This window comes from Leucoraja erinacea, chromosome 28 (genome assembly GCF_028641065.1).
Source record: "Leucoraja erinacea ecotype New England chromosome 28, Leri_hhj_1, whole genome shotgun sequence".
NCBI lineage: Eukaryota > Metazoa > Chordata > Chondrichthyes > Rajiformes > Rajidae > Leucoraja > Leucoraja erinaceus.
The window spans coordinates 6,913,936-6,932,990 of NC_073404.1; the positions used below are offsets into that span (position 1 = coordinate 6,913,936).

The 19,055-nt window shown below is 43.4% G+C and overlaps 1 protein-coding gene across 1 annotated transcript in view; it reads left to right on the forward strand.

Moving 5' to 3' along the window:
- Positions 1–19,055, forward strand: part of nf1a (neurofibromin 1a) — a 305,820-nt gene that overhangs the window by 237,440 nt on the left and 49,325 nt on the right. The window contains exons 36-38 of the mRNA XM_055657600.1: positions 6,303–6,735; positions 8,732–9,072; positions 17,559–17,761. Of these exons, the coding sequence (XP_055513575.1) occupies positions 6,303–6,735; positions 8,732–9,072; positions 17,559–17,761 (977 nt within the window). The remainder of the gene's footprint in view (positions 1–6,302; positions 6,736–8,731; positions 9,073–17,558; positions 17,762–19,055) is intronic.

A 19,055-nucleotide genomic window follows, 5' to 3' on the forward strand; every position in this document is an offset into this window, starting at 1 on the left:
TGATTTGCATGCTTTTGGCCCACATTGTATGCAGGCTCCCCAATGACTCAACAGGGTAGTGACCGTGCATTTGCATTCATTATAAGTTGTATAAGAGTCAAATCTAGCATAATTCTTAAAGTATCTGTTACTTTACTGTTGGTAAAAATCTTTGCAGAATAATACTGGGTGATAGAGTGGCACGGTGGATAATAGGGCAGCACAGTGGCACAACGGTAGAGTTGCAGCCTCAAAGCGCTTGCAGCGCCGGTGACCCGGGTTATATCCCGACTACGGGATGTACATAGTTTGTGCGTTCTCCCCGTGACCGCGTGGGTTTTCTCCGAGATCTTCGGTTTCCCTTCCACACTCAAGTCGTACAGGTTTGTAGGTTAATTTGCTAAGTATGAGTGTAAATTGTCCCTAGTGTTAATGTGCGGGGATCGCTGGTGGTGTGGACCCGGTGAGCCGAAGGGCCTGTTTCCGCGCTGTATCTCTAAACTAAACCAAACTAATCGTGGAAAATTCTCTGCATTCTAAGTGAGATTTAGCCTTTTCCATCTGGACTAAAGCCTGTTGGAAATTCTAGTTTTTTTGTTTGGATGAATGAAATTAAATGAGTAGGTACTTCACTGGCAGTAATTCAGATCAGAGAGAATTATGCTCCATGTTGAGGTACAGTTACTTCATTCCCTACCATTACCCACTTTACAGCTAACAGTCTTAAGACATTTCTCCTAAGAAATGAGACTGTTGTATGAAAAGGTACCAGCAGGCTCAATGTGGCAATGGCAGCAGGAAGAAAAATATATTTATAACTTGTAAAAATCTGAAACTGTGGATTAATGCAAAAAATTACATCAAGTGGCTTTCACTCCAACTGAGGTTAAGTGGTGCCATTTACATTTTGTAGTTTTGCTCGGGTAAGCTGGGCGGATGAGCAGTCCACTACCAGCAAAAAAAAACCTTCATAAAATACAACTGGCGCAGCTGGCGCCAGAGACCCGGGTTTGATCCTAACCTTGGGTGTTGTCTCTGTGGATTTTATACGTTCTCCCTCTGACAGCGTGGATTTCCTCTGGGTGCTCTGGTTTCCTCCCACATCCCATCCATGTTTGGGTTTGTCAATTGGCATCTGTAAGATTGCCCCGAGTGTGTAGTGAGTGGATGAAAAAGTGGGATAGCGGAGGACTAGCGTATGGGTGATCAACGGTAAACAAGGCGGGTCCAAGAGCTGTGTCTCGAAACCAAACTAACAACCATTTTTGATGAAGATTCTTTGAGTTTTGGAAGGAACTTTCACCGAATGGGAAATTAAATTTAAGACCATGAAAAGGCCCACACCATATTATTCATGCAGGTACACAAAATTGCTGGAGAAACTCAGCGGGTGCAGCAGCATCTATGGAGCGAAGGAAATAGGCGACGTTTCGGGCCGATACCCTTCTTCAGACTCTGAGTGTACCTTCGATCTTCCAACATCTGCAGTTCCTTCTTGAACATATTATTCATGCCGATATTTTATTCAGTTAATCACCAGGAGCAACTGGTGATGGACAAACAATTCTTTGCATTTAAATGTATTGAAATGATTGGACCTTAAAAATTCCAGGTGAGGTGGTTATGACATTTTAGTTTTCTGGCATCTCAAGTGTAACAAACCTTCAAACCAAGGCAACCATAGGGGGCAATGTACACATTATTGAAGTGTTACGATTACAGTCCAGCAAAATCTCTGTTTTATTTAAAAAAAAACATTTTCATTCAGTTGGCAATTTAGCTTGTAAACATAAGGAACACGATTTACAAGTATGTTGCCAGGACTCTTGAGCTAAAGGTTGAGTAGGATAGGACTCTATTCCTTGTAGTGCAGGAGGATGAGGGGTGATGAGGGGTGATCTTATTGAGGTGCATAAAATCATTAGGAATAAATCAGGTTGACTGACACACAGTCTCTTGCCCAGAGTTGATGAATCAAGGACCAGTGTACATAGGTTTATGGTGAGGGGAGAAAGATTTAATAGGAATTTGATGGGTAATTTTTTCACACAAAGTGTGTGGAAGGAGCTGCAAGAGGAGGTAGTTGAGGCTGGTTCTATCGCGATGTTCAAGAAACATTTAGACAGGTACATGGACCGGACTGATTTGGGCCAAACACAAGCAGGTGGGGCTAGTATAGATGGGACATGTTGGCCAGTGTGGGCAAGTTGGGCCAAAGGGCCTTTTTCCACGCTGCACCTTTCATTTGAGGCTGCTGAAAGAGCTTCAGGGCTAATTGGATTTTTAAACCTAGTTATTATTTAGCCTAACATGAAAATCAAGTTACTCACAGCAAAATCCCCCAGAAGGAATGTATCCGAGGACATGGCGCATAATACAGTTATTTTAATATTAGATGTTAGAAAATAGGTGCAGGAGGAGGCCATTCGGCCCTTCGAGCCAGCACCGCCATTAATTGCGATCATGGCTGATCATCCACAATCAGTAACCTGCGCCTGCCTTCTCCCCATACCCCTTTATTCCGCTAGCACCAAGAGCTCTATCTAACGCTCTTTTAAATTAATCCAGTGAATTGGCTATCATGGCCTCCTGTGGCAGAGAATTCCACAAATTCACAACTCCCTGGGTGAACATTTTTTTTCTCATCTTAGTTTTAAATGGCCTCCCCTTTATTTTTAGACTGTGGCCCCTGATTCTGGACTCCCTCAACATTGGGAACATTTTACCTGCATCTTGCTCGTCCAGTCTTTTCATAATTTTATGTTTCTATATGATACCCTCTCATCCTTCTAAATTCCAGTGAATACAAACCCAGTCTTTCCAATCTTTCCTCATATGACAGTCTCGCCAATCCCAGGGATTAACCTTGTGAACCTACGCTGCACTCCCTCAATAGCAAGGATGTCCTTCCTCAAAAACTGCACACAATACTCCAGATGTGGTCTCACCAGGGCCCTATACAACTGCAGAAGGACTTCTTTACTCCCATACTCAAATCCTCTCATTATGAAGGCCAACATGCTATTAGCTTTCTTCACTGCCTGTTGTACCTGCATGTTTACTTTCAGTGACTGGTGTACAAGGACACCCAGGTCTCGTTGCATTTTCCTTTTTCCTAATCTGACACGATTGAGATAATCTGCCTCTTTGCTCTTGCCGCCAAAGTGAATAATATCACATTTATCTACATTATACTGCATCTGCCATGCAACTGCCCATTCACTCAACCTGTCCAAGTCACCCTGCAACCTCCTATCATCCTCTTCGCAGTTCACACTGCCACACTATCTGCAAATTTGCCAGTGTTACTTTTAATCCCATCATCTAAATCATTAATATATATTGTAAATAGTTGAGGCCCCAGCACTGAGCCTTGCGGCACTCCACTCATCACTGCCTGCCATTCTGACAAGGACCCGTTTATTCCTACTCTTTGTTTCCTGTCTGCCAACCAATTCTCTATCCATGTCAATACCCCACCCCCAATACCATGTGCTCTAATTTTGCTCACTAATCTCCTGTGTGGGACCTCATCAAAGGCTTTCTGAAATACACTACATCCACTGGTTCTCATTAATTTATTTTATTTGTCACATTCTCAAAACATTCCAGAAGATTAGTCAAGCAGGATTTCCCCTTCATAAATCCATGCTGACTTGGACCAATCCTTTTATTGCTATCCAGATACTCCATTATTAGCTCTTTAACAATTGACTCCAGCATCTTCCCCACCACCGATGTCAGGCTAACTGATGAATAATTCCTCGTTTCCTCTCTCGCTCCTTTCTTGAAAAGTGGGATAACATTAGCTATCCTCCAATCCACAGGAACTGATCCTGAATCTATAGAACATTGGAAAAATTATCACCAATGCGTCCACGATTCTAGAACCACCTCCTTGAGTACCCTGGGATGCAGACCATCAGGCCCTGGGGATATGTCAACCTTCAATCCCATCAGTCTACCCAATACTATTTCTCACCTAATGCAAATTTCTTTCAGTTCCTCTGTTTCCCTACATCCTCTGTCCTCTAGTACATCTGGGAGATTATTTGTGTCTTCCTTAGGGAAGACAGAGCCAAAGTACCTGTTCAACTTCTGCCATTTCCTTGTTCCCCATAATAATTTCACCTGTTTCTGCCTTCAAGGGACCCACATTTGTCTTTCTAATCATTTTCTCTTAACATACCTAAATAATTTTTTACTATCCTTTATATTCTTGGCGAGCTTACCTTCATACTTCATCCTTTCACCCCGTATTTTCCTTTTTGTTACCTTCTGACGTCCTTTGAAAGTGTCCCAATCATCTGGCTTCCCGCATAGTCTGCTTGCCTTTTCTTTTAGTTTTATACCGTCCCGAACTTCCCTTGTCAGCTACGGTTGCCTCTTACTCCCCTTAGAATCTTAATGGCGTGTCCCACTTGGTTGTCATTTGCACTTAATTTACGCAACATCATTTGCATGATGACATAGGCAGTGCCGAGCGGACTCGCAGGATTTTGTGATGTACAAAATCTTTGTGCGCCATCTGCGTGACGCGCTAATGACGGCCAAATTGGACAGGCCCTTTAGGTAGACAAAAATGCCCTGAGGGGGCAGGAAATCGAAAGGAAGAGGCGGAGACAGTAGGCTTCTGGGAGAGCTGGGAGGAATCTTTCTTCCTCTTTGGAATGAAATGATCCTGCATCTTCTGGATTATACCCAGAAATTCCTGCCATTGCTGTTCCACCGTCATTCCTGCTAGGATCCTTTTCCAGTCGACCTTGGCCAGCTCCTCTCATGTTATCATAGTCCCCTTTATTCAACTGCAACACTGACACTTCTGATTTAACCTTCTCCCTCTCAAATTGCAGATTAAAATTTATCATATAATGATCACTACCTCCGAGCGGTTCCATTACCTTGAGTTCCCTTATTAAATCTGGTTCATTAAATCCAGAATTGCCTTCTCTCTGGCAGGCTCCAATACAAGCTGCTCTAGGAATCCATCTCAGAGGCACTCAACAAACTCCCTTTCATGGAGTCCCGAACCAACATGATTTTCTCAGTCCACCTGAATATTGAAATCTCCCATAACCACAGTGGCATTACCTTTGTTACATACCAATTTTAACTCCTGCTGCAACTTTCACCCTATATCCAGGCTACTGTTTGGGGGCCTATAGATAACTCACATGAGTGTCTTCTTACCTTTACAATTCCTCAATTCTATCCACAGCAACCCTACATCGTCAGTCCCTGTGTCACCCCTCGCAAGAGATTGAATTTCATCCCCCACCAACAGAGCTACCCCACCTCCTCTGCCCACCCGCCTGTCCTTTCTATAGGACCTACAACCTTGAATATTCTGTTCCCAGCCCCGATCTGCCCGCAGCCATGTCTTTGTAATCCCCACAATGTCATATCTACCAATCTCCAACTGAGCCTCAAGCTCATTTACTTTACTTCTTATACTTCACGCATTCATATATAATACTTTTAATCCATTACTCCCCTCGCCTTTCACATCGATTCCTATTTACCTTGGCCATACTCTCCCATCCCTTTTGTGAGCTTTCTGTCCCGTTAATGTCTTTCTTACCTTTTCCTATGCTCTCTTTCCCATTAACTACATCCTTGTATTTCCAATTTGTCTCTCGCCCCCTCCCCCCACTATCTAGTTTAAACCCACCAGTGTAGCAGTAACCATCTTTGGCAGTATCAAACCTGCCTGCCAGAATGCTGGTCCCGCGCCTGTTAAGGTGCAACCCGTCCCTTTTGTACAATTCACCCTTATCCCAAAACAGTTTCCAGTGGTCTAAGAATCTAAATCCCTGCCCCCTGCACCAGCTCCTCAGCCACATATACTTAAAGGTATACAGTATTTACATTCATATGCTTTAGTACCTCTTATCTGTATATGTGCCTGCCTTGTGTAATTAAACCCAGTAAAAGATCATCAGTTTTTAACTTTTCCACGGGAAAGTTGGATCAAAGGACCTGTTTCCATGTTGTATGATTCTATTTCTCTACGATTTGCTCTATTTTTAATCATGCTTCCCATTCTCAGCCGATGGAGAAAGACACTCACAGCTACTCTTCATGAGTAAAGAGGCACTTAGTCACGCCTGAGCTCCCCTTCTCATCCTCACGATAAGTTGCAGGAAAGGTTTTGCCCATTTCCAGATCTTAATGAGTGACACCTTGTTGGTCTGCCTGAAAGGTAAAAGGCTCAGTTTGTGTGTGTGATGTATATGCGTTTTGAAGGCAATGGATTTCCTTGTTTAATTAAATGTTATTCAACACAGTGAGGAATTAATCACATTTTTATTTTCCTCATGCAGGTTTAAAACTGGACAGATAAATGGTGATTTGCTCATCTATCACGTCCTCCTAACTCTGAAGCCATATTATGCCAAGCCATATGAGATTGTCGTGGACCTTACCCACGCAGGACCAAGCAATCGCTTTAAAACGGATTTTCTCTCCAAGTGGTTCGTGGTTTTCCCCGGGGCTGCCTACGAGAATGTGGCTGCAGTCTACATCTACAATTGCAACTCTTGGGTGCGGGAATACACAAAGTATCACGAGCGGCTTCTGACTGGACTTAAGGGAAGCAAAAAACTGATCTTCATTGATTCACCTGGTAAGCTTGTGGAACACATTGAACCAGATCATCAGAAGCTTCCTGCTGCCACTCTTGCTCTGGAGGAGGATCTCAAGGTCTTTCACAATGCTCTAAAATTGGCTCATAAAGACACTAAGGTCTCCATCAAGGTAGGAAACTATTCCTTCAGATGTCTCAAATGTGCAGAAACTGGTCCTGGCTTTCACAACAAATATAGAACAGCAACAGCAGTTTTGTCTGGCCTGAATCGTGGGGCTTGAAGAGGCCCGTTCGCGGGGCCTTTCATCGACCGGCGCGGCCTAAAACCAGCCACAGGATCTTCCATCGCCCGGCGGGGGCTTCAACATCGCCTCGACGCAGCAATTTGACTGCGGGGCGGTGGAAGATCTGACAATGTGCACTTTAACCAAATTGTGAAGCCAGAGGAAGGAATATCGATGGAAGGGTATTGGGTGAAATGGATGGAAATAAAAGGGTGTGCTTTCAGGTGGGCACAGGGAAAGTCGATGAAAAAGAGGAGGGCAATATGGGCAGTATTCTGTACCAGGAACACACAGAGTCAGTCCCTCCATCAACACTCCTGCAACAATGAATCGCCCATAGGAAGGTGAGGAGAGGCTGCTTGTGTGGACTGCTGTTGGTGGACCTTGGAAAATGGTGCAGCTGCTCAAAGCAGAGGGGTTCAAGACAGCATTTGTTGAGTGCAAGCCATTGCCGGGGACAGGCAGTGGTTGATCCATGTGTTCACACACCAGGATCACAATCTAACCACCTCCGCTTGGATGACATGGAAGTTGTTCGCCCCCTCTTTTTTTTGTATGAGTCGCAGCTCTCCCTGGTCCAGAGATTTCTCTATAGCAACACGCTCAATAGCTATGTTTGCTGCACACGGATTCCTAGCATAACAACATACAGCCCGAGCAGATATCTTTCATAGAGGCTCGGCCAGATTTCCACAGTGGACGAATGAGTAGGATTCACAAATGTGGAGGATTTACTATCAAGTGTTTCAGCAGACATTAAAAAAGCCTCACCTTTTCTATCTTTATCTCCTTATTTTGTACTTTTTGTCTTTTCATCTCTAGCCTTTGCCCAACCATCTACCAGTCAAAAGACCCCCTTCACCTGTATCGTCCCATCACTTGCCCGGCTTTGTCCCGCCCCTATCACCCCTCCAGCTTTCTCCTCCTCTACTACAATCAGCCCAAAACGTCACCCATCCATGTTCTCCAGAGACATTTTGAGCTACTCCAGCACTTAGAGTCTTTTCCTGTACAAGAGCTTCTGCAGTTCCTAGTGTTGGCAAATAAAGACCTCTATTACCAACTGATTCGATTTGCGCTATCGTTTCTGGGGTGCGTTTTGAGTTCTGAGTAAGCTACCAAGATTTGGTTCACAAATATACTTGAGAGAGGGAAATTGTTACCCAGTTTGGCCAAATTAGGACTTGCATGTGTGCGGGAATTGCTAGTCAGCACAGACACAGTAGGCCGAAGAGCCTGTTTCCACGTTGCATCTCTAAACTAAACTAAAGTGGTTCACTCAATTGTCTTAGGAAACATTAGGGATGGACAGTAAATGCTAATGTTCCCATGATGAATTTAAAAACTATACTGCAGTGCAGACATGGTTCCATTATAAGCAAATTACTTTGGTTTTACAACTGTGAACGTTGAATTCCACTCTGCTTCAAAGTATTTGTTTCTCCTGATGAAGTGGTATTTGTTCAATACTCGAAACACTGTTTCACTGGACGACACAGTGGCGCAGCGGTAGAGTTGCTGCCTTCCAGCGCCATCCTGACCATGGGTGCTGTCTGTACAGAGTTTGTGTTTTCCCCGTGACCTGCGTGCGTTTTCTCCGGGAGCTCCAGTTTCCTCTCGCACCCCGAAGATGTACAGGTTTGTCATTTAATTGGCTTGGGTAAAATTGTAAAATTGGCCCTCGTGTGTGTAGGATAGTATTAGAGTGCGGGGATCGCTGATCGGTGCAGATCCGGTGGGCCAAAGGTCCTGTTTCTGCTCTGTATCTTTAAAAGGACTATGCTGTTGAAAAATGATCCTGCTTCGAATCAGTGTTGATAATTTTCCATCTGCATTGTTGTTGATCCTGAATTTTGGCTCCACCTTTTCCCTTCTAAATTAGGTGGGATCCACTGCAGTCCAGGTGACATCGGCAGAGAGGACCCGGGTACTTGGCCAGTCCGTGTTTCTGAATGACATTTACTACGCTTCGGAAATTGAGGAGATCTGCCTGGTCGACGAAAGCCAGTTCACGTTGACGATCGCCAATCAAGGCACGCCACTAACATTCATGCACCAAGAATGCGAGGCAATAGTGCAATCTATCATCCACATTAGGACACGTTGGGAATTGTCTCAGCCAGACTCCATCCCGCAGCACACCAAAATAAGACCAAAGGATGTTCCAGGAACATTGCTGAACATAGCACTTTTGAATCTTGGGAGCTCCGATCCAAGCTTACGGTACGCTATCCCACATTTGGATTCTCCGATTTGTAACACTGCTGATTTACAGAGTTTTGGCTGAAAATTCCACTGTGTGGTTACATAGTCCCAGAAAGAAAAGACTTCATACGATGTGAATGTGAACTTACTTCTTCACTACAGTTATTATTTACTGATGTAAATGTTTTCTGATCAAGTCTCTTTTTTTTATCCGAGTAAGATTCATTGAATCTGAGTGAAGGGAGCAGTGGGCTGTGGTGAGTGGGCAGAGCTGGGAATTTTCATCAACAGCATGTAGAGAGGCTGAGTGTTGCCTCCTTCAGCTTCTTGTCATCACGAGTCAGTTCTTTTGCAGCCCCATTGTCAGACATTTTGACACATTGGCCTTCATCAGTCATAGTATTGAGTATAGAAGTTGGGAGGTCATGTTGCAGTTGTATATTGACGTTGGTGTGGACACATTTAGAGTATTGTGTTCGGTTCTGGCCACCACATTATAGGAAAGATGTTGTCAAGCTGGAAAGGGTACAGAGAAGTTTTGCGAGGATGTTGCCAGGGCTATAGGGTCTGGTTGCATAGGCTGTGATTCCTTGGAGTGCAGAAGGATGAGGAGTGATCTTATAGAGGTGCATCAAATCATGAGACGAATAGATCACGTAGGTGCCCAGAGTGGGTGAATTGCAGACCAAGGGACATTGGTTTAAGATCAAGGGGAAAAGATTTAATAGGAATCTGAGGGGTAACTTTTTCACACAAAGGGTGGTGGGTGTATGGAACAAGGTGCCAGAGGAGGTAGTTGAGGCAGGGACTAGCCCAATATTTAAGAAACAGAGACAAGTACATGAATAGGACAGGTTTGGAGGGATATGGGCCAAAAACAGGCAGGTGGGACTAGTGCAGCTGGGACATGTTGGCCAGTGTGAGCAACTTGAGCTGAAGGGCCTGTTTCCACACTGCATCACTCTTTGACTCCATGCCATTGCTATTGGTAAAGGTGTGTTCTCGTCTTGTACACGGTGAAAAGATTAGTTTGCATGTTGTCCAGGTGAATCATAGTATAATCAAACCATACATAAATGCTACAGTGCAATGTGAGAAATGTAACAGTGCAAAATATAGTGCTACAACTGCAGAGTGCAGATATTGTTTTTAAGTGCAATGGCTACAATGACGTTGATTATTCAATAGTCTGATAACAGCAGTGAGGAAGCTGCAGAAACAAAGAACTGCAGATGCTGGTCTATTCCAAAGATAGACACAAAGTGCTGAAGTAACTACACATGTCAGGCAGCATCTCTGGGTCGAAATCTTTCTTCAGACTGAAAGTAGGGGTGGGGGAGGGGGCTAGGGGCGAAAAAAGGCCATGATCAAACAAGGCAGGCAACAAATGACCTTAGGCAGGTAGGTGCCCTGGTAGGCCCATTGTTGGCAGGGGTATGATCTCAAGAGGGATACATTGTGGAGCACTGTGGAACTGGTTAAACAACTGGAGCGGAGGAACGGGGCAATGGGGGAGTGGAGTGTTAGTAGAAATTATTTAAAATTGGTTAATTCAACGAACATGCCGCTAGGTAACAACACTAAGAGCTGTTCCGGGCCGCCACGCTCCCCGACTTGAATTGTCTCGATGCCTAACTGACACACGCTCTGTCCTGCCCTGAGCTTGCTGCGGGACGGATAAAATTTTGCGGCAGGCCGGATGTGGCCCTCTGCTCAAGATCCTGAGATAGTCATCTACGGTAGTTAACGAGCCAACATTCAGTTAACATTAAGCAAAACTGGAATTTACCAAAAACTATTGTTAGCAATGAGATTTGCATTGGAGCAATTAAATTGAAACCCACGTGATGATTTGATGCCAAATAAAAACTGGCGCTGCAAACCACATATTAAAACACTGCTCGAGGGCCACAATAATGTAAATGCTGCCTTTAACATTGATCCCTTCATACTGTGAGAGAATAAACTAAAAGTACAAGAGGTGCAGATTTCAGTATAGTTGGAATCCCTCCCCCCCCCCCCCCCCCTCCCCTTAAGTATATGAAAATACTAAATTCAAATTCTGAGGTAGACAAAAATGCTGGAGAAACTCAGCAGGTGAGGCAGCATCTATGGAGCGAAGGAAATAGGCAACGTTTCGGGTCGAGACCCGAAACGTTGCCTATTTCCTTCGCTCCATAGATGCTGCCTCACCTGCTGAGTTTCTCCAGCATTTTTGTCTATCTTCGATTTTCCAACATCTGCAGTTCCTTCTTAAAAAATTCTAATGCTGATGTGAATTTCTGTATGGATTTTTTTTTTCTTTGACCGCATCTGTCACTCCTGACAGTTATGCCAGAGATAGATGTGAAAGCCCCACACAGTTCTTGCGTAATATTCTTAGGAAATGAGAAGTTTGTTGGTTTCACCTGCTCCCATAATTGCCCATTAAATCTAGAAGCAACCAGTTTCGTTTACCAATAGAGCATGGGAAAACAGGCCCTTCGGCCCACCCAGTCCACACCGACCATCAATCCGCTGTTCACACCAGTTCTATGCTACCCACTTTCGCATCCACTCCCTTTTCACTCGGGTTCAATTAACAGAGGCTAATGACCCGACAACCCCTGCAGGCCTTTGGGAATTTGAAGGAAACCAAAGTATCCGAAGGAAAAACACATCTTGGTTCCTGGTTTCTTGGTCCTCCAAAATATTCCAAATGGAATTTAAACTGGAGGTGGGACATGGTCTCAAAGCGGGAGTGCAAACTCCACACAGCACCCAGGGTCAGGATCGAACCGTGTCGCTGGCACTGAGAGGCAGCGGCTCAACCAGCTCTGCCTCTGCCACCCAAAAGGGGAAGGTTGAGGTTTCAATTTTTAATCATTTAACATTAGCATCAATACAAGTAATTTCTACGTTATAAAAATACTGTATTAGATGTATTGCAATGTCCAGAGAGTTACTATAAGTTAAATTCTTTGTTTATCATTTGAACATTGACTTGTTTCAAGTATTCTTAATTTCGTTCAGACCGAAAGGTCTGAATGACAATAAACAAACCTAATCTAATCTAAATCTAATGTTAGAGTTTTTTAAAATATCTTTGTTAAACACAGTGCCACGTAGAAAGAAAGGAAGGCATGATTAGTTCAAAGACAACCTCTCAGTTGATGGCTTCTTCTTGCGTATGGCGTGCACAGCCTAAAGTTGTCGGACAACTTGTTCTATTTGATCTTATTTGATTGTGTACGCTGGGTTGATTGCAATTGTCGAAACAGGGCGAACCACGTGAAGGTGGCAATCTCCCAACCCAGTTGATGGTTGGTGAGACTGGAACAGATTTAATGTTGCACGATCTCAGGTGTCACTAAACTGGTAAAACAATTATTCCCCATCCATCTGAACCACCATGAGAGATGGTTGATGGTACATTCTGAGAAAAGTCGAATTCGGAAACATAAATGTGGAATTAGATAAAAAGGCATTTTGAATTGCATCGAATACACATGTAGTAAATATAACACAGAATACATCCAATGTTTGCTCTGAGATATTATTAATATGGTTTATCTTCTTTTACTATAGCCAGCCATGACTCATTGATTATCTGTTTTTCATTTTTTGGATGAACAAGGATGTAATGCTGAGGTTTTTTAGGCACTGATCAGACCATATTTTGAGTATTGTGAGCAGTTTTTGGCACCATATCTGAGGAAGGATGTGCTGGCATTGGAGAGGGCCCAGAGGATGTTTACAAGAGTGATTGGGTATAGAAACATAGAAACATAGAAATTAGGTGCAGGAGTAGGCCATTCGGCCCTTCGAGCCTGCACCGCCATTCAACATGATCATGGCTGATCATCCAACTCAGTATCCCGTACCTGCCTTTTCTCCATACCCTCTGATCCCCTTGGCCACAAGGGCCACATCTAACTCCCTCTTAAATATAGCCAATGAACTGGCCTCAACTACCCTCTGTGGCAGAGAGTTCCAGAGATTCACCACTCTCTGTGTGAAAAAAGTTCTCCTCATCTCGGTTTTAAAGGATTTCCCCCTTATCCTTAAGCCGTGACCCCTTGTCCTGGACTTCCCCAACATCGGAAACAATCTTCCTGCATCTAGCCTGTCCAACCCCTTAAGAATTTTGTAAGTTTCTATAAGATCCCCTCTCAATCTCCTAAACTCTAGAGAGTATAAACCAAGTCTATTCAGTCTTTCTTCATAAGACAGTCCTGACATCCCAGGAATCAGTCTGGTGAACCTTCTCTGCACTCCCTCTATGGCAATAATGTCCTTCCTCAGATTTGGAGACCAAAACTGCACGCAATACTCCAGGTGTGGTCTCACCAAGACCCTATACAACTGCAGTAGAACCTCCCTGCTCCTATACTCAAATCCTCTTGCTATGAAAGCCAACATGCCATTCGCTTTCTTTACTGCCTGCTGCACCTGCATGCCTACCTTCAATGACTGGTGTACCATGACACCCAGGTCTCGCTGCATCTCCCCCTTTCCCAATCGGCCACCGTTTAGATAATAATCTTCTTTCCTGTTTTTGCCACCAAAATGGATAACCTCACATTTATCCACATTAAACTGCATCTGCCAAACATTTGCCCACTCACCCAGCCTATCCAAGTCACCTTGCAGTCTCCTAGCATCCTCCTCACACCTAACACTGCCCCCCAGCTTAGTGTCATCCGCAAACTTGGAGATATTGCCTTCAATTCCCTCATCCAGATCATTAATATATATTGTAAATAGCTGGGGTCCCCAGTACTGAGCCTTGCGGTACCCCACTAGTCACTGCCTGCCATTGTGAAAAGGACCCGTTTACTCCTACTCTTTGCTTCCTGTTTGCCAGCCAGTTCTCTATCCACATCAATACTGAACCCCCAATTCCATGTGCTTTAAGTTTGTATACTAATCTCTTATGTGGGACCTTGTCGAAAGCCTTCTGGAAGTCCAGATACACCACATCCACTGGTTCTCCCCTATCCACGCTACTAGTTACATCCTCGAAAAATTCTATAAGATTCGTCAGACATGATTTACCTTTCGTAAATCCATGCTGACTTTGTCCAATGATTTCACCACTTTCTAAATGTGCTGCTATCCCATCTTTAATAACTGACTCTAGCAGTTTCCCCACTACCGATGTTAGGCTAACTGGTCTGTAATTCCCCGTTTTCTCTCTCCCTCCCTTCTTAAAAAGTGGGGTTACGTTTGCTACCCGCCAATCCTCTGGAACTACTCCAGAATCTAAGGAGTTTTGAAAGATTATTACTAATGCATCCACTATTTCTGGAGCTACTTCCTTAAGTACTCTGGGATGCAGCCTATCTGGCCCTGGGGATTTATCGGCCTTTAATCCATTCAATTTACCCAACAACACTTCCCGACTAACCTGGATTTCACTCAATTCCTCCACCTCCTTTGACCCGCGGGCCCCTGCTATTTCCGGCAGATCATTTATGTCTTCCTTAGTGAAGACGGAACCAAAGTAGTTATTCAATTGGTCCGCCATATCCTGGTTCCCCATGATCAACTCACCTGTTTCTGACTGCAAGGGACCTACATTTGTTTTAACTAATCTCTTTCTTTTCACATATCTATAAAAACCTTTGCAGTCAGATTTTATGTTCACTGCCAGTTTTCTTTCATAATCCATTTTTCCTTTTCTAATTAAGCCCTTCGTCCTCCTCTGCTGGTCTCTGAATTTCTCCCAGTCCTCCGGTATGCTGCTTTTTCTGGCTAGTTTGTACGCATCATCCTTTGCTTTGATACTATCCCTGATTTCCCTTGTTATCCATGGATGCACTACCTTCCCTGATTTATTCTTTTGCCAAACTGGGATGAACAATTTTTGTAGTTCATCCATGCAGTCTTTAAATGCCTTCCATTGCATATCCACCGTCAACCCTTTTAGAATTAATTGCCAGTCAATCTTGGCCAATTCACGTCTCATACCCTCAAAGTTACCTTTCTTTAAGTTCAAAACCATTGTTTCTGAATTAACAATGTCACTCTCCATCCTATTGAAGAACTCAACCATATTATGGTCACTCTTGCCCAAGGGGCCACGCACAACAAGACTACTAACTAACCCTTCCTCATTACTCAATGCCCAGTCTAAAATAGCCAGCTCTCTCGTTGGTTCCTCTACATGTTGGTTTAGATAACTATCCCGTATACATTCCAAGAAATCCTCTTCCTCAGCACCCCTGCCAGTTTGATTCACCCAATCTATATGTAGATTGAAGTCACCCATTATAACTGCTTTGCCTTTGTCGCAAGCATTTCTAATTTCCTGTTTGATGCCATCCCCAACTTCACTACTACTGTTAGGTGGCGTATGATGAGCGTTTGACCGTACTGGGCCTGTACTTGCTGGAGTTTAGAAGGATGAGGGGAGACCTCACTGAAACTTACCGAATAGTGAAAGGCCTTAGATAGAGTAGATGTGGAGAGGATGTTTCCACTAGTGGAAGAGTTTTGAACCAGATGGCATAGCCTCAGAATGAAAGGACGTACCTTTGGAAAGGAGATGAGGTAGAATTTCTTTAGTCATAGGGTGGTGAAGAATTGGGTTGAGAGGAAAGATGGATCAGCCATGAATGAACAGTGGAGTAGACTTGATGGGCCGAATGACGTACTTATGACATGAACTTATGAAACACAGCAATATTCCTTGGAGAGATTGCAGTGCTTGTTCAAAGATAAGAATGCCCATTCTTATCCCATAAGTGCCCATGAGTGAATATTTGAGTGAAAACAAGAGGAAATGAATTGGATGATGCCAGTGCAGATATTAAGGGAAAGGAAAGTGCACTGGGAAATGAGGAGAAAGATGCAGGCACTGTGAATTAATAATAAAAAGTGATGTGTGTTACAAGATTGTTGGGAAATTGGGACAAAAATGGTTCTCTGAGGAATGAAAAGAGACTATGTGTTGCATCTATGCAAACCACCTGAAAAATAATATTATTCCTCACAATGCAATTTCTCCTCCCTTTTGGAATAAATTTCTAAAAAGTTTATTTCTGAGCAAGTGATGAATGAATAATTGATATCCTCGCTTTAATGAAACAATCCAATGTCTTCCTGCAATAATGTTACATCCATTTTTCAATGTTGCTCTTGTGTTGATCAGGCAGTTTTGAGATGATTGATCAGTTTCTGATTTTCAGCTTAGTACTTATTCGTAAAGGTGTGTTTTACGCAACCAGTGTATGAGTTGATGTAATTAGGTATCAGTTGAATTGGAGTCAACGAACTGATATGCATTCACAGCATTACTCAGCAGAACCAGCAAGGGTGAATACCCCAAACAGGGAGCTATGAACCTGACTCTTCTGAAGATGGGAAACAGTAAAGGACATCCTGGTTGATTCCCAACAAGTGTACAACGTATTCTGAAACTCTGCATCTTTCTGGTTGCATGTTGTTCTGTCTATCTGTCAAATATGAGATTGTATCTGAAAGTCTTGGCTGGTTTAATTATCATGCTTCGTCAGAGTTAACAAGAATTGGATAGCCCAACTCATTATGAAATTCTTACCGTCACTTACACAGGCAGGGAGAGCAATAATGAGTACAGTGCTATCCAATCATTCCTTTTGCCTATTCTAATAATAATAATAAGAATAATATATTTTATTGTCATAGCACATCAGTGCAATGAGATTTGGTATGTCAAAAAAAACAACAACAAAAAACTGTGTCATGTGACCATCTGAGGGAGACAGTCCAGGTGGGAGTGGGGGCACTCAGCAGGGCCGGTTCAGAGCCGCTATAGCTCTGGGAATTAAGCTGTTTCTGTGGGCTTTGAAGGTACCTAAAAGTCCAATAATGTGTGCAATGGGGAGGGGGGGTGCAATTTAGCCACATGGAACAATTGTTGGTGATGATTCAAGTATTCATACAATGAAAAATGGTTAAGAAGAAAGAAATGGAAACCATTTTGTTCAGGGAAAGAAAAAAATCCCAATAGAGTCTGTCGATGTTCCCTCTACTTACCAGTTACTCCAAGTGCTTGATTAAGGAGTGAACATTGTTAAAATAGTTTGAGAGGTAAAATTACCTTATTTATTTTAACAGTTGTGAGTTAGTGCTTGGAAGTATGACAAACTTGTTTTGACGTATGCAGCGGTGATCTTATTATTTGGACAATGCCAGATAAGACATTGTCAGATCGACCCAAAACATTGCCTATTTCCTTTGCTGCATAGATGCTGCCTCACCCGCTGAGTTTCTCCAGCATTTTTGTCTACCTTCGATTTTCCAGCATCTGCAGTTCCTTCTTAAACATTTAATCAGATAAGAGTGCTAGTCATTTTCACTGACGTAACCCATCATTCCAAGTAATGTTTGTTTCTCAAATAGACGGAAATGAGAACAGCAGTAAAAGAATATTCTCAACTGAGGGGAAAAAATAGCTGCAATCAATGAGATGTGTGCAAACAATATTTTCCTTTAGGACAGTTATTAATTTCACATCAATGTTTCTGCTTTTTCCTCAGCTCTGCTGCCTATAATCTCCTGTGTGCCTTAACATGCACCTTCAATCTGAAAATTGAGGGGCAGTTGCTGGAGACCTCTGGACTCTGCATCCCCGCAAACAACACATTATTTATCGTCTCCATCAGTAAAACATTGGCAGCAAATGAACCCCACCTGACACTGGAGTTTCTTGAAGAATGCATCTCAGGCTTCAGCAAGTCCAGTAAGCTTTTGCTTTGGATATTGACTCCATATTGAAAACGAGTGTGGCGGAAGGTCGGGCTCGGCATCGGTCTTCTACCAGAAGGCCACACTTGTGGTACTTGATTGCATGAAATAATTCCCCCTTATTTCTTTTAACCAATTTGCCCAACTGATTGCTTTGCGAAATGCATTTGAGAACGACCTGTTCTGAATTTGCTGCCAAGTTGCAATTCCCATCAGTCATGGGTTGGGCAAGGTTACAAACTGTACAGGGATTTGCTTCATTCTGTGAAATATTAAGCAGGCTTGGAGCATGAAAACAATGTCCTTTTCCACATGGTAACGTGAGTCATACAGCCCTTTGACCCAACTTGACCGTGCCAACTAAGATGTCCTGTCCATGCTATTTCCACCTGCCCAAGTTTGCCCCGTATCCCTCTAAACCTCTCCTATCCATGTACCAGTCCAAATATCTTTTAAATGTTGTTATAGCACCTGCCTCAACTTCCTGCTCTGGCAATTTGTTCCATATGCCCACCCCCACCATCTGCGAAAAAATTGCCCTTCGGGTTTCTGTTAAATTGTTCCTCTTTCTTAAACCTATGTCCTCTGATTCTTGATTCCAATACTCTGTGTGAACATTGTGTGCATTTATCCTAATATATTTCCCCTCACGATTTTATACACCTTGATAAGATCACTCCTTGGCCTCCTGCATTTCAAGGAATAAAGTCTCAGTCTGCACAACATCTCCCTACAGCTCATGTCCTCAAGTCCTCAAGTCCTATCAACACCTTTGTAAATCTTCTCTGCACTCTTTCCAGCTTCACAACATCCTTCCTATAGCAGGGTGACGAAAACATCTTTGCTTTCCACAAACCACCCACTTTAGTGTCATCTGCAAAATTGCTAATCAGGCCTTCTCATTCTCATCCAATTTTTATTGATGTAAACTACAAATAGCAATGGGCAATATGGACAATATTGTCGATATTGGCTCAGCACTGATCCCCGACGCGCCCCACTTGCCACAGGCCTCCAGTCTGAAAAACCAACTTCCACAATCACCCTCTGCTTCCTTCCCTGAAGCCAATTCTCTATCCAGTCGGCTAGCCCACCCTGGATCTCGTGCGATCTAACCTTCCAGAGCAGCCTACCTTGCAGAACCTTCTCAAACGCCTTGCTGTCCATACAGACAACATCTACAGCTTTACCCTCTAAAACCTTTTTGTTTACTTCAAAAAACTCAGTCGGATTCATAAGACATGGTCTCCTGCATACAAAACCATGCTGACTATCCCTCATCAGCCCCT